Source organism: Bombina bombina, chromosome 5 (assembly GCF_027579735.1).
Source record: "Bombina bombina isolate aBomBom1 chromosome 5, aBomBom1.pri, whole genome shotgun sequence".
Lineage (NCBI taxonomy): Eukaryota > Metazoa > Chordata > Amphibia > Anura > Bombinatoridae > Bombina > Bombina bombina.
Window position 1 is genome coordinate 338,849,511 of NC_069503.1, and position 20,539 is coordinate 338,870,049.

The window sequence follows — 20,539 nt, forward strand, 5'->3', positions numbered from 1 at the left end:
TTTGCAGTACAGCGGTCCCACCCCTTGCTCTCTCCCCCCTTTCTTTTGCTCTCTCTTCCCCCCCTCTCTTTTTGCTTTCTCTCCCCCCTCTCTTTTGCTTTCTCTCCCCCCTCTACTTTGCGCTCTCTCTCTTCTCTTTTGCTCTCTCTCTCCCCTCTTTTGCTCTCCCTCTCCCCTCTTTGGCTCTCTCCCCCTTTTCTTTTGCTCTCTCTCTTCCCTCTTTTGTTCTCTCCCCCCTCTTTTGTTCTCTCCCCCCTCTTTGGCTCTCTCCCCTCTTTTGCTCTCTCTCCTCTTTGACTCTCTCTTCCCCCCTCTCTTTTTGCTTTCTCTCCCCCCTCTCTTTTGCTTTCTCTCCCCCCTCTACTTTGCGCTCTCTCTCCTCTCTTTTGCTCTCTCTCTCCCCTCTTTTGCTCTCCCTCTCCCCTCTTTGGCTCTCTCCCCCTTTTCTTTTGCTCTCTCTCTTCCCTCTTTTGTTCTCTCCCCCCTCTTTTGTTCTCTCCCCCCTCTTTGGCTCTCCCCCCCCCCTTTGGCTCTCTCCCCCCCCCTTTGGCTCTCCCCCCCCCCTCTTTGGCTCTCCCCCCCCCTCTTTGGCTCGCTCTCCCCCCCCCTCTTTGCCTCTCTCCCCTCTTTGGCTCTCTCTCCTCTTTGGCTCTCTTTCCTCTTTGGCTCTCTCTCTCCCCCCTCTTTGGCTCCCCCCCTTTGGCACTCCCCCCCCCCTTTGGCACTCCCCCCCCCTTTGGCACTCCCCCCCCTTTGGCACTCCCCCCCCCTTTGGCACTCCCCCCCCTTTGGCTCTCCCCCCCCTCCATTTGGCTCTCTCCCCCTCCCTTTGGCTCTCTCCCCCCTCCCTCTGGCTCTCTCCCCCCCTCTCTTTGGCTTTCTCCCCCCCTCTCTTTTGCTCTCTCCCCCCCTCTTTGGCCCTTCTCCCCCCTCTCCTGCTACCTCTCTTGCTCTGTCTTAAAAAGCCTTTGCCTCTCTGGCCACGCCCCCATCGTGACACCCCACCCGGCCACGCCCCATCTCGGCGACACCGCCGGCCACGCCCATCACCGCACCTGGTCACGCCCCTCAAGGCACCCAGCCACGCCTCCTTCGCAACGCTCCTGTCGGCCATGCTCCCTGACACTCCGCTTCAGCCTTGCTCTGTGCTGAGTGTCAGGATCCAAACGACCAGGTATGTTTGTCACGTGCAGTCTCTACTGCGCATGACTGCATCTGACAAACATACTTGGCCATTTATTATATAGGATATTTTTATGTGTCTGTATAAAAACACATTTAGACACATATATAGACGTATATATACACATATACACATATTTTGAGAGCAACCATTTAATTTCAATGTGTAATATGCGCAGTTGTTAGCACGGTCATGATATTGCTTATCGCATCCCGCACTAACAGTGCGCACTTATAATCTAGCCCTCAATGTCTCAGCAAATGCTGTTAAGATTTTTGCAGTCTTAATAATATCTACAAAAATAAATACAAAAGGTACCAGAGGCCACTCAAATCTATCTGCCAATCAAAACTTATATGAAAATAATCACTGTTTTTCTTTTGAATACCATAAAAAGAATTGAACCAGTTTACTAATTTAAACATTTTCAGGGTCTGTAGCCATTTTTCTCTACTGCAATAAAACAAAAGTATTCAAGTTTTCCTTCCTCCTTCCTCAAGCTCATATTAAACAAAAGCTAAAGTCAAATGAGATTTTTGGGGGAAAAAGTCAGTAGAGTTCTTTTTTTTTTTTAAATACCTCACTTCTAGATTTTCCTCCCCACCTGTAGTACAAACTGTATAGAATGTTATTTTTTTCTTTTAACTTCCTGATTATAGCTTTAGTTTAGAGGAAGAAGCACATAATTATAGGGGTCACATAGCATTCTGAAATGTATAGTTCACAATTTGCTTTTAAATATTGTGCCACTGAAGTTGTGGACTTTGATTCCCAGTATGTATTGTACAGTGGTGGAGAATGAGCTTCCTGTAAGGCAGAAAGTTTTGCATGAGGTTGTGCCCACTCCTCCATGCTGTTTGTGTATGTGCTATGAACAATGTAGGGAGATTTCCCCTCCCACCACATCTCTAACAGCAGCAAAGAATACAGTAGCTCATTAATAGAAACGTGCTCTGAGTTTTCACTATTTTTGTGCAGTCATCCGACAAATATATAGTGGAACACTTTGTTAAAAGTTTTGCCAATAGCACAAATAGAGGAATGTTTATTAATTATAGGTAATTTACTGTTAGCAGTTAGGCTTTATATGTATAGGTAACTTAACTTATGTTTAGTTATTTTGTGTTTAATTTTGATTAACTGTATAATGCAACAGATCAAATAAACAAAGTACTAAATAAGAAACAAAACTATATGCTCCTTCTATTTTAATTTATAAATTAGTAGTCAGGATAAAGACATTAATTTTATTACACCCAATGTCAATTACAATTACAATAAAGTTTAGCATAAAGTGACTAGTAGCATTTTGGGATAATTTTTAACCCCTGATTATATATAACATTTATTTTGCCTGGGCATATTTAACTGTATTGCCCCCCTGAAAAATGTCTGTAGATGCTCATGCAAGTTACTGCTGACATCAAGTATAAGCAAGGTATATCAGAAGGATGTAATATAAGTAACAATTCAAACTGTGAATGTCCACAAAATGGCTGAACATTAGCTTGATTTTTAAGGAAATCAAACAATTTAAATCTCACACACACACCATACACATGTGCACACACACCACATACACACCCACACACCATACACACATGCACGCACGCACGCATGCACCACACACATACGTGTCTGGAGGGGAAGGGGAACCATCAAATTAAAAACAATGTGCAACTCATTAGCATATTTAGCTATTCTCTCCAGCTGCACATTACCTCTCAATATGTTTGTATTCTACAGGTATTTAGTAAACTGCTACTACTTTTATAGTATACAGTATGCTAGCTCCTCTCTTAAGCCACATTTTGGTTTTGAATCCATTGCTTTTACAAACAGTATTACTAGTAAATATTTTCTAATGTTTATTCAATGGAAAACTATTACATGTAACTCAAATAATACTGAAAAATATACCTGCTAAGTCCCCAGTAGTTATTTTTACTGTTTAATGAAAAGTAACACAAAATAATAATAGCACAAATTTAAATAAACAACTGAAGAATAACAAATATGTAAACAAAATAAATACATAAATAAATATGGTTAAGTTTTGCACATCTAGAGTTGGAACAAGTTCAGTACAAAGTAATATAAAGAGACAGGAAAGGCAAGATTTAATTTTAATGATTTAGATACTGCATGCAATTTTCAACAACTTTCCATTTTTTTTTCTATTGTCAAATCTGCTTTCTTCTTTTGGTATCTTTTTGTTGAAGAGAAAAGCTAGGTTGGCTGATAGGTGTTCAGTAGTGTGTACATGTCTATAGCAGCCTATGGTAGTAGTGTTTGCAACTATGTATAACATTGTTATAAACAATGTTAAAACACTGCTGCCAGATGTCTTAAGAGATGTGCACGCTCCTGAGCTTACCTAGGATTATTCTTTAACACAATGATACCAAGAGAACCAAGAAAAATTGATAATAGAAGTTAATTGAAAAGTTGTTTAAAATGTCATGTTCTAATCAACTTAAGTTTAATTTTGATTTTACTCAGGACTTAATTTTGATTACTCGTGAATGAATTGTAAGAAAATATGTTGCTGAAGTGTTAGAAAAACTGTAAGGTGGAAAACCTCACATGTCCTTAAAAAATCTAACATAACCATATATAGCCCTCCTCAAAATACTTCAGGTACTACCTCACCATAAAGCTGGAGGGTGCCATAAGCTAAATATTTGAATTGCTTTTGAAATTAAAGCATATTATTGTGGAACAAAAAAAAATAAACAATTTTGCACTTGGAACAAATGACATCCCAACATTGTTATATTGTTAAACATTTGGTGATCTGCTACTCAAAAGAAGCCTTTTTTTAGAGCAGCAATATTGCAACATAAGCAGTGAAATGCTTAGGAAACTTCAGAATTTCCCTTGTTAGGAAGAACTTTCTATATATTTCTTTATATTTTTATAAGAAAATAATCGTAGATGTTGCAGGCTCTACAAAGAAAAGAATAAAACAGAAGGCTCCTCCTAGTGCAGATAAATTGTAAACTTGACAGGACCCTAAACATATAATGATGAACATATTCACAAGAGGAATAGCACTCTGTTGTGCTAATTGCTGTCCCAGCTCACTGATCTATGTATGAGGATACAGTACCCACAGCTGGTCCAAATGATGAGGTCTTTCCAGCCGCTCTTGTACAAAACCACTTTGTTTATTAAAACATTCTAAAGTTAAAAACATATATTAATAATGAGATTTGAATAAAGCATTCTGATTATAAAGTAGCAAACACGCTTACGCGTTTCTCAGCTGACAAGCTGTTTGATCAGGTGTATACCTGATGAAACAGCTTGTCAGCTGAGAAACGCATAGAGCCTGATTATGGAAGCTTTTTGGAAGGGCTGCCAATGCGCTTAAGGTCATCTGTGGACAAAATCTATTTTGTTGATAATGTAATCCATTGTCTGTTTTAAGTAATCATGTTGAACAGTTGTCTTTATGAGGCTACCCCTCTTGATAAAGCAAGTTTTTTCTTTGATTGTGACTGTTGCTGTTAGATACTGCAGATGTCCTTAATGGTACGGTACACCTAACCAACAGACACAGCACATCTTAATACAAAAACATGCAGTTCACAAAACACAGATATGCCACAAGGCCAAAACATACATCTGGGATTGCCATTTTCTTTCAGAGAAGATTTGCCTGGTATTTCAGGGCTAAACTGTTCTTTTTAGGCAAGATCAGACTAATATACTGCAGGAAATCGAAAGGCACATCTGTTTGTTCATTCCCTGTTTGAGCCCTTCTCTCTTTTTGTACATGTACACTTATAAATAAAAAAATTGAAACACGTATAGCAACAATATCATCATTGACTTTATATGTCATATTTCTTTAAATCATGTCTTAAACAAATGATCTTAAAGAGTGTTATTATTGGTTCATTTAAGTATTCTGATAACTACTATTGTCATGATTATTATTTACCCAGATAAATTAAGTCCATAATTGTTTACACAGTGTATTTTGTTCATCCGAATAAGCCAAAATCAAATTAAAGGAATCATGGCAAAGGACTCCTCAATCAATATGACAAGTTATAAAAGAGGATATGCAGTAAATCAAAGTCAAGAAAACTGCAAGTAAGTATTTGTCCATTTATAGCTTGTTACATATATATTGCTCATTAGTAATATTTTTTTGTCCTAATAGGTTAGGTAATTTTGTATAAGTTTTTAATAAGTTATACATTAATGTTATATAGTCATTTAAAAGTCTATATGTTAGACAACTTTTATGTTACAGTCATGCTATTTATACACTGTTTTCTTACTATTCCCAATGTGCTCTTTTTGGGAGAGAGAGAGAGAGAGAGAGAGAATGAGAATATATATAACACTCATTGTGTAGTTCATTTAACAAATCTAAACAAGTCAGGAGACTTGCTTTTCCCAAATAACATCTGGATACAGTTTCCAATGCAGCAAAGTGAGTTTAAAATCCTCCACTAGCTTACTTTTCACCTCTTCATAACTTAAAAAGTTGTTGTATTTCGCCCAGAAATCAACTTCACCCAGCAGTGATTCACCTACTCTCAGCTGATGAGTGGCAAAAAACACGAAACAGCTGTCCTGGAGTGGTCTGAATCACTGTACTAACCTTAACTAAGCTTTAAACCTGTGTATAAAGTGATGCTATGGCGTAAAGGGACTCAGGGAGTCTGAAGTAAAAAAGTGAGCCATTGTGAAGCTCATTTGCATATTTTACCCAGAATCCTTTGATGCATTGGAAACAGTGTATCAAGAGTTTTTTTGGGGAAAAGCAAGGCACCTTGACTTGTTTAGATTTGTTAAATAAACTACACAATTAGTTATTTTCTTTATATTTTGTGCTTAGTGGAGGATTTTAAACTCAATTTTCACCTCCACATTATTTAAAAAGTTGAAGTGAAACAAATATATAACAAGTGAATACAAACAGACCCACCCCCTAATTAAGACAAAAAAACGCAAAAAAATATAACCATAGTAACCACCATGTCACGAGTATATAAAAAGCAGCTTTTAAACATTATGTAAAACAATTAGTGCATATACAGTAGTTGTCTGAGCATATTCTCATGATCATTATGTTCAATAGTGTATAATACATAGGGGCATATTTAACAAAGGTCTGTCGGACCTGATCTGACAGTGTGGATCAGGTCCGACAGACCTCGCTGAATGCGGAGAGCAATACGCTCTCCGTATTCAGCATTACACCAGCAGCTCTTGTGAGCTGCTGGTGCAAAACCGCCCCCTGCAGATTTGCGGCCAATCGGCCACCAGCATGGGGGTGTCAATCAACCCGATCGTACTCGATCGGGTTGAATTGCGGCAATGTCTGTCTGCCTGCTCAGAGCAGGAGGACAGGTTATGGAGCAGCGGTCTTTAGACCGCTGCTTCATAACTGGTGTTTATGGCGAGCCTGCAGGTTTGCCAGAAACACGGGCCCTCAAGCTCCATCCGGAGCTTGATACATGGGCCCCATAGGGACAACAATCTATGAGAGAGGACTCAATATAAAAGTACAGAGTAGATTTAGCACAATGATATTGATGCAGGATCTGCCACATCTAATAACCGCCTTCTCGTAATAGTAACCATAAGGTACAAAAGAATATAAACCATATATATATATATATACAGTAAAGTGACATACAATGAGCAGTGTTTCTTTCATGTAATTAGCAAGAGTCCATGAGCTAGTGACGTATGGGATATACATTCCTACCAGGAGGGGCAAAGTTTCCCAAACCTCAAAATGCCTATAAATACACCCCTCACCACACCCACAAATCAGTTTTACAAACTTTGCCTCCGATGGAGGTGGTGAAGTAAGTTTTTGCTAGATTCTACGTTGATATGCGCTCCGCAGCAGGTTGGAGCCCGGTTTTCCTCTCAGCGTGCAGTGAATGTCAGAGGGATGTGAGGAGAGTATTGCCTATTTGAATGCAGTGATCTCCTTCTACGGGGTCTATTCCATAGGTTCTCTGTTATCGGTCGTAGAGATTCATCTCTTATCTCCCTTTTCAGATTGACGATATACTCTTATATATACCATTTCCTCTACTGATTCTCGTTTCAGTACTGGTTTGGCTTTCTACTACATGTAGATGAGTGTCCTGGGGTAAGTAAGTCTTATTTTCTGTGACACTCTAAGCTATGGTTGGGCACTTTTTATATAAAGTTCTAAATATATGTATTCAAACATTTATTTGCCTTGACTCAGGATGTTCAACATTCCTTATTTCAGACAGTCAGTTTCATATTTGGGATAATGCATATGAATAATTCATTTTTTTCTTACCTTAAAAATTTGACTTTCCCTGTGGGCTGTTAGGCTTGCGGGGGCTGAAAATGCTTCTTTTTATTGTGTAATTCTTGGCGCAGACTTTTTTGGCGCAAAAATTATTTTCTGTTTCCGGCGTTATACGTGTCGCCGGAAGTTGCGTCATTTTTTACGTTCTTTTGCGCCAAAAGTGTCGGCGTTCCGGATGTGGCGTCATTTTTGGCGCCAAAAGCATTTAGGCGCCAAATAATGTGGGCGTCTTTTTTGGCGCGAAAAAATATGGGCGCCACTTTTGTCTCCACATTATTTAAGTCTCATTGATTTTTTGCTTCTGGTTGCTAGAAGCTTATTCTCTGGCATTTTTTTCCCATTCCTGTAACTGTCATTTAAGGAATTTGATCAATTTTGCTTTATATGTTGTTTTTTCTATTACATATTGCAAGATGTCCCACGTTGAAGCTGAGTCAGAAGATACTTCTGGAATATCCCTGCCTGGGGCTGGAGCTACCAAAGCTAAGTGTATCTACTGTAAACTTATGGTATCTGTTCCTCCAGCTGTTGTTTGTACTGTTTTGTCATGACAAACTGTTTATGCAGATAATATTTCCTTTAAGTACTGTTACATTACCTGTTGCTGTTCTGTCAACATCTAATACTCAGAGTGTTCCTGATAACATAAGAGATTTTGTTTTTAAATCCATTAAGAAGGCTATGTCTGTTATTCCTCCTTCTAGTAAATGTAAAAAGTCTTTTAAAACTTCTCATTTTTCAGATGAATTTTTAAATGAACATCATCATTCTGATTCTGATAATGGTTCTTCTGGTTCAGAGGATTCTGTCTCAGAGGTTGATGCTGATAAATCTTCATATTTATTTAAAATGAAATTTATTCGTTCTTTACTTAAGGAAGTCCTAATTGCATTAGAAATTGAGGATTCTGGTCCTCTTGATACTAAATCTAAACGTTTAGATAAGGTTTTTAAATCTCCTGTAGTTATTCCAGAGGTTTTTTCCTGTCCCTAGTGCTATTTCTGAAGTAATTTCCAGGGAATGGAATAATTTGGGTAATTCATTTACTCCTTCTAAACGTTTTAAGCAATTATATCCTGTGCCATCTGACAGATTAGAGTTTTGGGACAAAATCCCTAAAGTTGATGGGGCTGTCTCTACTCTTGTTAAGCGTACTATTCCTACGGCAGATGGTACTTCCTTAAGGATCCTTTAGATAGGAAAATTGAATCCTTTCTAAGAAAAGCTTACTTGTGTTCAGGTAATCTTCTTAGACCTGCTATATCTTTAGCGGATGTTGCTGCAGCTTCATCTTTTGGTTAGAAGCTTTAGCGCAACAAGTAACAGATCATAATTCTCATAGCATTTTTATTCTTCAACATGCTAATAATTTTATTTGTAATGCCATCTTTGATATCATTAGAGTTGATGTCAGGTATATGTCTCTAGCTATTTTAGCTAGAAGAGCTTTATGGCTTAAGACTTGGAATGCTGTTATGTCTTCTAAGTCTACTCTGCTTTCCCTTTCTTTCCAGGGTAATGATCGTTTTCATTCCTTTTGTCACAACAAGGAACAAAAACCTGATCTTTCATCCTCAGGAGCGGTATCAGTTTGGAAACCATCTCCAGTCTGGAATAAATCCAAGCCTTTTAGAAAATCAAAGCCAGCTCCTAAGTCCACATGAAGGTGCGGCCCTCATTCCAGCTCAGCTGGTAGGGGGCAGATTACGTTTTTTCTAAGAAATTTGGATCAATTCCGTTCACAATCTTTGGATTCAGAACATTGTTTCAGAAGGGTACAGAATTGGCTTCAAGATAAGGCCTCCTGCAAAGAGATTTTTTCTTTCCCGTGTCCCAGTAAACCCAGCGAAGGCTCAAGCATTTCTGAAATGTGTTTCAGATCTAGAGTTGGCTGGAGTAATTATGCCAGTTCCAGTTCTGGAACAGGGACTGGGGTTTTTATTCAAATCTCTTCATTGTACCAAAGAAGGAAAATTCCTTCAGACCAGTTCTGGATCTAAAAATATTGAATCGTTATGTAAGGATACCAACATTCAAAATGGTAACTGTAAGGACTATCCTGCCTTTTGTTCAACAAGGGCATTATATGTCTACTATAGTTTTACAGGATGCATATCTGCATATTCCGATTCATCCAGATCACTATCAGTTTCTGAGATTCTCTTTCCTAGATAAGCATTACCAGTTTGTGGCTCTGCCGTTTGGCCTAGCTACAGCTCCAAGAATTTTTTACGAAGGTTCTCGGTGCCCTTCTGTCTGTAATCAGAGAACAGGGTATTGTGGTATTCCTTATTTGGACGATATCTTGGTACTTGCTCAGTCTTCATATTTAGCAGAATCTCTTTCGAATTGACTTGTGTTGTTTCTTCAACATCATGGTTGGAGGATCAATTTACCAAAAAGTTCATTGATTCCTCAGACTTAGGTAACCTTTTTAGGTTTTCAGATAGATTCAGTATCCATGACTCTATCTTTGATAGACATGAGACATCTAAAGTTGATATCAGCTTGTCGAAACCTTCAGTCACAATCTTTCCCTTCGGTAGCCTTATGCATGGAAATTCTAGGTCTTATGACTGCGGCATCGGACGCGATCCCCTTTGCTCGTTTTCACATGCGGCCTCTTCAGCTCTGTATGCTGAACCAGTGGTGCAGGGATTACACAAAGATATCTCAATTAATATCTTTAAAACCGATTGTACGACACTCTGACGTGGTGGACAGATCACCATCGTTTAGTTCAGGGGGCTTCTTTTGTTCTTCCGACCTGGACTGTAATTTCAACAGATGCAAGTCTTACAGGTTGGGGAGCTGTGTGGGGGTCTCTGACAGCACAAGGGGTTTGGGAATCTCAGGAGGTGAGATTACCGATCAATATTTTGGAACTCCGTGCAATTTTCAGAGCTCTTCAGTCTTGGCCTCTTCTGAAGAGAGAATCGTTCATTTGTTTTCAGACAGATAATGTCACAACTGTGGCATACATCAATTATCAAGGAGGGACTCACAGTCCTCTGGCTATGAAAGAAGTATCTCGAATTCTGGTTTTGGCGGAATCCAGCTCCTGTCTAATCTCTGCGGTTCATATTCCAGGAATAGACAATTGGGAAGCGGATTATCTCAGTCGCCAAACGTTGCATCCGGGCGAATGGTCTCTTCACCCAGAGGTATTTCTTCAGATTGTTCAAATGTGGGAACTTCCAGAAATAGATCTGATGGCTTCTCATCTAAACAAGAAACTTCCCAGGTATCTGTCCAGATCCCGGGATCCTCAGGCGGAGGCAGTGGATGCATTATCACTTCCTTGGAAGTATCATCCTGCCTATATCTTTCCGCCTCTAGTTCTTCTTCCAAGAGTAATCTCCAAGATTCTGAAGGAATGCTCGTTTGTTCTGCTGGTAGCTCCAGCATGGCCTCACAGGTTTTGGTATGCGGATCTTGTCCGGATGGCCTCTTGCTAACCGTGGACTCTTCCGTTAAGACCAGACCTTCTGTCGCAAGGTCCTTTTTTCCATCAGGATCTCAAATCCTTAAATTTAAAGGTATGGAGATTGAACGCTTGATTCTTGGTCAAAGAGGTTTCTCTGACTCTGTGATTAATACTATGTTACAGGCTCGTAATTCTGTATCTAGAGAGATATATTATAGAGTCTGGAAGACTTATATTTCTTGGTGTCTTTCTCATCATTTTTCCTGGCATTCTTTTAGAATTCCGAGAATTTTACAGTTTCTTCAGGATGGTTTAGATAAAGGTTTGTCCGCAAGTTCCTTGAAAGGTCAAATCTCTGCTCTTTCTGTTCTTTTTCACAGAAAGATTGCTAATCTTCCTGATATTCATTGTTTTGTACAAGCCTTGGTTCGTATTAAACCTGTCATTAAGTCAATTTCTCCTCCTTGGAGTTTGAATTTGGTTCTGGGGGCTCTTCAAGCTCCTCCGTTTGAACCTATGCATTTATTGGACATTAAATTACTTTCTTGGAAAGTTTTTGTTCCTTTTGGCCATCTCTTCTGCCAGAAGAGTCTCTGAATTGTCTGCTCTTTCTTGTGAGTCTCCTTTTCTGATTTTTCATCAGGATAAGGCAGTGTTGCGAACTTCTTTTGAATTTTTACCTAAGGTTGTGAATTCCAACAACATTAGTAGAGAAATTGTAGTTCCTTCATTATGCCCTAATCCTAAGAATTTTTTTTTTATTTTTTTTTATTTTTTTTGCTATTTGCAAACAATTTAATATATTTCAGTTTTTATATGAATCATTAACATATTAAACAAATTACTAGCCCTACAATCATCGGTGTATATGCAATCCTGTTGTCACCCTTACTTTTTTTTTTTTTTTTTTTTTTAAATATTTTTTATTATATAAATAGGTTATCACAACTCTTTTAAACGTTACAAATATCAAGTAAACATAAAAATCACAAAAATGGTATCTCGCAGTACATTGAAATGATATAAATATTGCATAATATATCCAGGTTTTTATCTCCATTTCTAGCATATCTAAAGATCAAACTATACCTGAGTGGGAGGTGAAATAAGGAGTGAGTAAGAGCGTTTACATGTTGGGAGAGTCGTTGTCAGTTGGTAGGTTTTTTGACCTGCTTTATAAAAGCGGAATTACGCTAGTAGTTGGTTGCTATGTGGGTATCGCCTGTAAATGCAGCTGAGCGGGTACGAGAGGCCAATAAGGGCCACCGCTCCCAGGGGGCATAGTCAAGATTCAGTCATCTGTGTATTGTTGCGGGCTGAAGTACCCCCTTGGGGGGAGAAGGATATTAGGAGGGGAGGGGAGGGGAAGGGAGGGGGAGCTCATTGAGTGGAGGGAGGGGGGTGGAGAGGGAAGAAGGGTGAACAGAGCGTCCTGGACCTGCATCTGGGGCCAGTAGCGCTGGGGAGTAGGGAGACCTAAGATTTAGCTCTGAGGCTCTGCTGGTAAGCTTCCCAGGGTTCCCATATAAGACAGAAAGTTTCCGACTTTCGCCGGGTTCTGTAGACATAGTCTTCCATGGACTTGACATAGTTCAGATATTCCATTACACTTTGCCATTTTGGGGGATGCACTTTCTTCCAATTCCTGGCAATTGTCATTTTGACAGAAGTAAGTATATATATGAGAAGGGTTCTCTGATGCGGAGGCACTTTCTCTAGGCCCAAGTGGAGAAGGGCAATTCCGGGGTCCCTAATTTCTGGAAGACCCATCAAGCAACAGAACCTACTGGTTTTACCCCAGAGTGCCTTTAGGTTAGGACAGGACCACCAGGTGTGCAGTGGAGTGCCAATTTCACCACAGTTCCTCCAACATGAAGGGGAGTAATCAGGATAGAGGGTCTGCAATCTGGTGGGGACCAGATGCCACCTGGTGAGCATTTTAAAGTATAGCTCATACATCGTGGTGCAATGTAAGGCCGCTTTGGTCTTGGCGATGGCCGATAACCATTTCTTAGGGGAGTACACCGTTTGTATTTCCGTCTCCCAGGAGAGCATGTGTCTCGTCTTGGGGATTGTGGGGGGAACCAGTAGGCATCGATAATGTGCCGTGAGGGGTTTATAGGTCTGAAGACCCGTTTTCCATCGGGCTTCCCAAGCCGTAAGAGGCCGTGGGGCATCCCTCAAGAACCCCCAGGCTTTTAGTAGGGATCTTAATCTTAGAAGTTCAAATGCTAATTGTCTCGGGACCTCAAAGTTTGCCACCATCTCGTTTTGTGTTAGTAGCCGATCTCCTGCATAGAAGTCTCCCACTGTCAAGATTCCAATCTGCCGCCACCAGTTCAGTCTCATATTAGGGAGGGTCTGAAGTATGGGGAGTACAGGCTGGATAGGAGAAGGGTGGGGGGCGATCTGAATGTGGTGTCGCAATTTATACCATAGCATTTGGCATCCTCTAACGATTGGGTTAGAGATAGTGTGCATGGTGGCAAGATGCGGGGGGAACCACAGTAAGTCAGAAAGATCTATATAGGCAGGCAATGATGCCTGCTCAAGGTCCCTCCATCTCGTGGGGGGGAGGTCTCGTCCCCAAGCCGAGACATGCAAGATCATTGCCGCCTCATAATACATCCTAACGCTTGGCAATCCCAGTCCTCCCAGGTCTAAGGGGGACTGTAAGATTGAGGCCGCAACTCTGGGTTTCTTGTTGTTCCAGACATATCTGTTAAAAAGGGTCTGAAAGTTTTTCAGAAGCTTATCTGGGACTGGGAGGGGGATGCATCGCATAATGTAAGTTAGTTTGGGTAGTAGCATCATTTTCAGAGCTGCAATTCTTCCCATCCAGGAGAGCTCGTCATATTTCTTTGCTCTCAGATGTTTATCGACTGTCTTCAGCAAGGTGTTATAGTTTTCATGAATGACCATCTCCTTATCATGGGACAGGAAGACCCCAAGGTGCCGGATACCTCTAGTAGACCATTTAAAGGAATATTGCTGTCGCAAAGTTTTCTGTTCTTGACAATCTAAATGAATCGAGAACGCCTCCGTCTTGGCTACATTTATTTTGTAGTTAGAGAGAACCCCGAATCTCTCAATAAGGGCCATCAGTGGAGGGAGTGATGAGACCGGCTCGGCAATAAAAAGTGTAAGATCATCAGCGAATAATGCCACTTTTTGTACTGAATCATGCAGCAACAGACCCTGGATTTGGGTGTCCTGCCTGATGGCCTCTGCTAGTGGCTCCATAACCATCGCAAAAAGGAGCGGGGACAGGGGGCATCCCTGCCTCGTCCCATTGCGTATGTGTATTTTAGGGGAGCAAAAACCCAGCCCCTTAACCACAGCTGTAGGAAGGGTGTATAGGGCCTCAACCGCCCTACAAAATGAGAGCGGGATCCCAAAGGTTCTCAGAGTCTTGAACATATATTCCCATCTCACCCTGTCAAAGGCTTTTTCGGCATCTAATGACAGGGTGAGAAGGGGCAGGCCCATGTCATGTGATTCAGCGAAGATGTTCAGCAGTCTACGGGTATTATCAGAACCCTGTCTACCTTGGACGAATCCGACTTGGTCTAAGTGGATTATGGAAGGAAGGTGTTTCCCAAGTCTTGTCGCAAGAACTTTAGAATATATCTTGATGTCCACATTTATAAGGGAGATAGGTCTATAGCTCCCACATTCCTTGGGGTCTTTTCCTTCTTTAGGGATGGTCATAATAGTAGCCTCTAAGAATTCCCCTAACGTCTTACCTCCTTTAGCCACATCATTAAACAGTCGGAGTAAAAGTGGAGAAAGGAGAGACACAAAGGTTCTGTAGAAGAGGGTTGAGAAGCCATCTGGACCAGGAGCTTTGTGGGGTTTAAGGGACAGGACGGCCGCCTTCACTTCCTCCAATGTGAATGGTCTATCAAGGTCTGCTGCAGACTCTTCACTTAGCCGTGGTAGCCGCAACTCGGTTAAAAATTGTCCCAACTCCTCACCTCTCACAGGTGGGTCATTAGAACAGCTATCTAGATCATAAAGGGAAGCATAATAGTCTGAGAAGGCTCGGCCAATCTCCCTAGGAGAGTATACCATGCCACGACCAGAATTGATGGCCGGGATTCTACTGGTAACCGCCCTATTGCGAAGTTTACGGGCCAAGAGCCTATCGGCCTTGTTCCCTTTACTATAGTATATTTGTTTTAATTTGAATAGATTGGTTTGCACTTTCAAAAGCTCTCGTTTATTAATCTCGGACCTTATTGCCCCCACCTGGGTGGCTAGAGTGGGGTCCGGGGCTTTTTTGTTGGCCTTCTCCAGGAGTCTTAGCTCGGCATACAGCTTTGAAAAGGGGATCTTATGAGCCGCTTTCCATTGGGCCTTTTTCTTTATGAAATAACCTCTCAAATACGCTTTGAGGGTGGCCCAGACTATTTCAAGGCTCGTATCACCAGTGTCGTTGTGTGCTAAGAAATCTAGGATGATTTCATTTAGACGTGGAATCTCTATTTCTGCGAGACACTGGTCTGGAAGTTTCCAGGACGGCCTACCGTTGGGGGCCTGTAAGTCAAAGAGTTGGGCACTAACCATATCATGGTCTGACCACGGACAGGGCCTGATCCTTGATCCCGCAAATTTGTCAAGTGTCCATGAGTCACAGAGTAGATAGTCTAAATGAGAGTACGAATTATGGGGCACCGAGTGGTGTGTGTAGTCTAGTTTGGTCGGAGCTAAACATCTCCAGACATCAAACAGTCCAAATTGATACATTAGCCTACGAAAGGCCATTGAAAGCGAAAGTAGATTACGGTCAGTTGGATGATTTGTGTTTCTTTTCTTGTCCAGGTCCGGGTTCCAGACCAAATTCAGATCACCCCCCACCAAGAGATGTCCTCTCTTGAGTGGATCCAAGATGTTCAGGAATTTTCGGAGGAAGGGGATCTGACCCGAGTTCGGGGCATAAATGGAGGCCAACGTGTAGGGGGCTCCATTCAGGGCACAAACTAGGATAAGGAACCTACCCTCAGGATTTCGCTCAATGTGATCAATCGTACAACTGACATCACGATGGATCATTATGGCAACCCCTCTTTTTTTTTTCGTATAGGAGGCGGTTTCACAGATCGGATATAGAGGGGAACTCCTGGGCTGTTTAGAGCCCCTTTCCCAGTGGGTTTCTTGCAAAAACATTAAATGTATTTTGTGGGCAAGTAGGTAGTGATGCAGGAGACTCCTTTTAGTAGGCGAGTTAAGTCCCTGGGCGTTCAGGGTGGCAGCCAAAACGGGAGCCATATTATGAGCAGGCTTCTCCTGGGTAGCAGATAAGGGCCTCAATAGCAGGTAAGGGAAAAGGTTTGAGAGGGGGTGGCGCAGGTTGGTGGGGACGGGGGGTATGGGTGGGAGAAGGAGGGGGGTGGGTGTTGGAGCACTTCAGGCCACAGACAGGGTGTCTTGAGGTTAAAGCGCTACTAGCGTATATCGATGTGTATCTAAACACTATCACAATGAGTGATCTCACAACTAACAGTTGGAGAGCACAACTATAGATATGTGGGGGGGGAGAGGCCAGCAGAGATAGCCGAGCCCCAGTCGGTCATTTTAAAGCGTGCAAGAAGAGGGAGAGAGAGAGAGAAGGAGAGAGAGAGAGGAGAAAACCCCTCCCCCCTCCTCTCTCCCACCTCCAGTCACTATTGTACTTTTCTCGCTATAAGCGAGGGTCTGACACTCTGTTACTGTAATGGGTGCGCATAATTATCACTGTTATAGGGCTGTCAAAATGAGAAATGAAGGGGGAGAAATGGAGAAATGGAAGACTCGTGTGTAAGTCTGTACTCATGGGTCTCTGACCGTAATGTCTCCTCAGGGGTGGCTATATGCAGACATAGTGCGTCTGCGGGGGGAGGTATTTCAGGACCCAAATTTCTGTTGTTATGGACATAGATATTAGGATGAATTGCCCAAATCAATAAGAGGAAAAACAACACTGAACACTGAACAACATCAACATCTTTATAAACGAACAATATATGATGGCCACCGTCAGTTTGCGGGGGGTACGTTTAGGGGGGTGCCAATTTTATACCTTGGAGTTAGTATCTCATGTGAGCCTGACGGCCACCAGGTGGGAGCTAATCTAAGTCTTGGTCGGTCAAGCACAAGTGGAGAGGCCGTTAGTATAGATGGTATGAGATCGACACAGTCAAGGAGGCATGTGATAAGGGTGTGTGTGGATGGCTGTAAGTAACGTATTGAACATTGGGTATACTAGTCACTCATGGGGAGTAGGAAGTGTGCAACTCCTGACGGTGGCCATCTAATCTTTGTGAGGTATATACATAACTATTAGTCAAAACAGCAACAACATGAGGACCTGGCAGTCGCCAGTCTGAAGATTCTGAGCAAATATTGGTTATTAGACATCCTAAATAACTTGAGGTACATACATAACTGCCAGTAAGAACATCAACAGGGTAAACAGCAACAACATGGATACAAATAACATCCTCTAAAGATGACCATCAGCCCAAGAGAGCCAATTTAGGAGTTGTACTATTCAGGGCACTCAGGCTGTTGTTTAATGGGAGATAGATGCCTAATAGGTGTCTAAGGGGCCCCGACTCCTGCCTATCCCATCCCTTCTCTTACATAACACTCATTTATCCAGAGGGAGTAGGCGATCTAGAGAGGGAGTGTAGAGCTGTTATTAATATACTCTACTGCCGTGGGGTATCTCCTTAGTATAGTTAGGGAAGGTGTCTCTCTAAACGATGGCCATTTAAAAAAGTGCTGGGGCATAGTGAGCCATGGGTTACAACTTAACTTGAGTGGCCTTTAATCCTAAGAATTCTAAGGAGAAATCATTGCATTCTTTGGATGTTGTTAGAGCTTTGAAATATTATGTTGAAGCTACTAAGACTTTCCGAAAGACTTCTAGTCTATTTGTCATCTTTTCCGGTTCTAGAAAAGGCCAGAAAGCTTCTGCCATTTCTTTGGCATCTTGGTTGAAATCTTTAATTCATCATGCCTATGTTGAGTCGGGTAAAACTCCGCCTCAGAGGATTACAGCTCATTCTACTAGGTCAGTTTCTACTTCCTGGGCGTTTAGGAATGAAGCTTCGGTTGATCAAATTTGCAAAGCAGCAACTTGGTCTTCTTTGCATACTTTTTCTAAATTCTACCATTTTGATGTGTTTTCTTCTTCTGAAGCAGTTTTTGGTAGAAAAGTACATAGCAGCTGTTTCAGTTTGAATCTTCTGCTTATGTTTTCATTTAAACTTTATTTTGGGTGTGGATTATTTTCAGCAGGAATTGGCTGTCTTTATTTTATCCCTCCCTCTCTACTGACTCTTGTGTGGAAAGATCCACATCTTGGGTAGTCATTATCCCATACGTCACTAGCTCATGGACTCTTGCTAATTACATGAAAGAAAACATAATTTATGTAAGAACTTACCTGATAAATTCATTTCTTTCATATTAGCAAGAGTCCATGAGGCCCACCCTTTTTTGTGGTGGTTATGATTTTTTTGTATAAAGCAAAATTATTCCAATTCCTTATTTTTTATGCTTTCGCACTTTTTTCTTATCACCCCACTTCTTGGCTATTCGTTAAACTGATTTGTGGGTGTGGTGAGGGGTGTATTTATAGGCATTTTGAGGTTTGGGAAACTTTGCCCCTCCTGGTAGGAATGTATATCCCATACGTCACTAGCTCATGGACTCTTGCTAATATGAAAGAAATGAATTTATCAGGTAAGTTCTTACATAAATTATGTTTTTGTCAATCCATGATGTAAAAATGGCAAGCTTTATCTCACACTGCTGTGGCATGTACCCGGAAAAATCTGTAACACACTTTTTGGTCCACGTCACAGTCACGTGAATCTGTAAAGCCAATCAGAAAAAAGCATCATCGTAACCATAGCAATTAGGACAACATACAGCAATAGCCTTGTTATCACACTGTAAGGCCCGGGGTTCAAGTGATTGGATCTTAAAACATAAGTACATACTAACCATGTGTATCATAGGGCTAGTGAACGGTCATTAGTACATAGTTATTCGAAAATATTACTCAATAACTACCCGATGGGCATCATAATTACTAACCCATGTACTAAATTTAACCCTGGTATTAACTTTTATAGTTTGCTATTGTGCATTCAAATACACCTTAAAATTCTATAGAAATAAATAAAAAATCTCCACTACCTGAATTAAATTTTTTGCTCAATTAGATTTGCTCATTTGCATAATTCAATAATTTTAGTATGTTATTTCATAGAAAGCTATTACTTGAGGGATATTACACATCCATTCTATTTGACAAGAGTACTGTAAGGTGCATCATACTACTACTTACAAATTAAGTTTTAACCATCCACTAATAGCAGCATAAAAAGCAAGTGTAATACACTGTGCACCAACAGTGCAAGTGCTCCATACAACTTGCATTTTTGCACTCCACGTGTGTTTCTGCTGTGTAGCTCAGGCCAAGGTGTGGCATACCAGTAGGGTAACTAGGCACTATAGGGTTAAACATGTTATTTCAACTGCTTAATTTTAACTGTGCATCACACTTACACTAGGTTATCATTAAATTGCAAAAAATATAGGCCTAGATTACAAGTAGAGCGCAAGCCATAGTATAGGGTGTGTCACCATGCAAAGAATAACACATTGGGCATGTGCGATATAGCAGTATCATGCCATATGTTAACTTACACTTATATTACAAGTTAAAAGTAAATGTGCATCATCAAGCGCAATCTATCGGCTAGATTTAGAGTTTTGTCGGTAACGACCTGAAAAGCTAACGCTGGCTTTTTTCTGGCTAGTTCTTAACTATTTAATAGCTATTATACCTGGTTAAAATAAATACAAAGTTACCTGTAAAATAAATATTAATCCTAAAATAGCTATAATATAATTATAATTTATATTGTAGCTATATTAGGATTTATTTTACAGGTAAGTATTTAGCTTTAAATAGGAATAATTTATTTAATAAGAGTTAATTTATTTCGTTAGATTTAAATTATATTTAAGTTAGGGGGGTGTTAGTGTTAGGGTTAGACTTAGCTTTAGGGGTTAATACATTTATTAGAATAGCGGTCAGCTCCAGTCGGCAGGTTAGGGGTTAATGTTTGAAGTTAGGTGTCGGCGATGTTAGGGAGGGCAGATTAGGGGTTAATACTATTTATTATAGGGTTAGTGAGGCGGATTAGGGGTTAATAAGTGTAGGCAGGTGGAGGCGACGTTGTGGGGGGCAGATTAGGGGTTAATAAATATAATATAGGGGTCGGCTGTGTTAGGGGCAGCAGATTAGGGGTACATAGCTATAATGTAGGTGGCGGCTCTTTGCGGTCGGCAGATTAGGGGTTAATTATTGTAGGTAGCTGGCTGCGATGTTGTGGGGGGCAGGTTAGGGGTTAATAAATATAATATAGGGGTCGGCGGTGTTAGGGGCAGCAGATTAGGGGTACATAAGTATAACGTAGGTGGCGGTCGGCAGATTAGGGGTTAAAAAAATGTAATTGAGTGGCGGCGATGTGGGGGGACCTCGGTTTAGGGGTACATAGGTAGTTTATGGGTGTTAGTGTACTTTAGAGTACAGTAGTTAAGAGCT

General features: G+C 41.0%; 1 protein-coding gene across 1 annotated transcript in view; it reads left to right on the forward strand.

Moving 5' to 3' along the window:
* Nucleotides 1–20,539, forward strand: part of LOC128660334 (ATP-binding cassette sub-family B member 5) — a 264,146-nt gene that overhangs the window by 90,044 nt on the left and 153,563 nt on the right. Inside the window, exon 2 of the mRNA XM_053714133.1 lies at nt 5,166–5,287. Within this exon, the coding sequence (XP_053570108.1) occupies nt 5,211–5,287 (77 nt within the window). The 5' untranslated portion in view covers nt 5,166–5,210. The remainder of the gene's footprint in view (nt 1–5,165; nt 5,288–20,539) is intronic.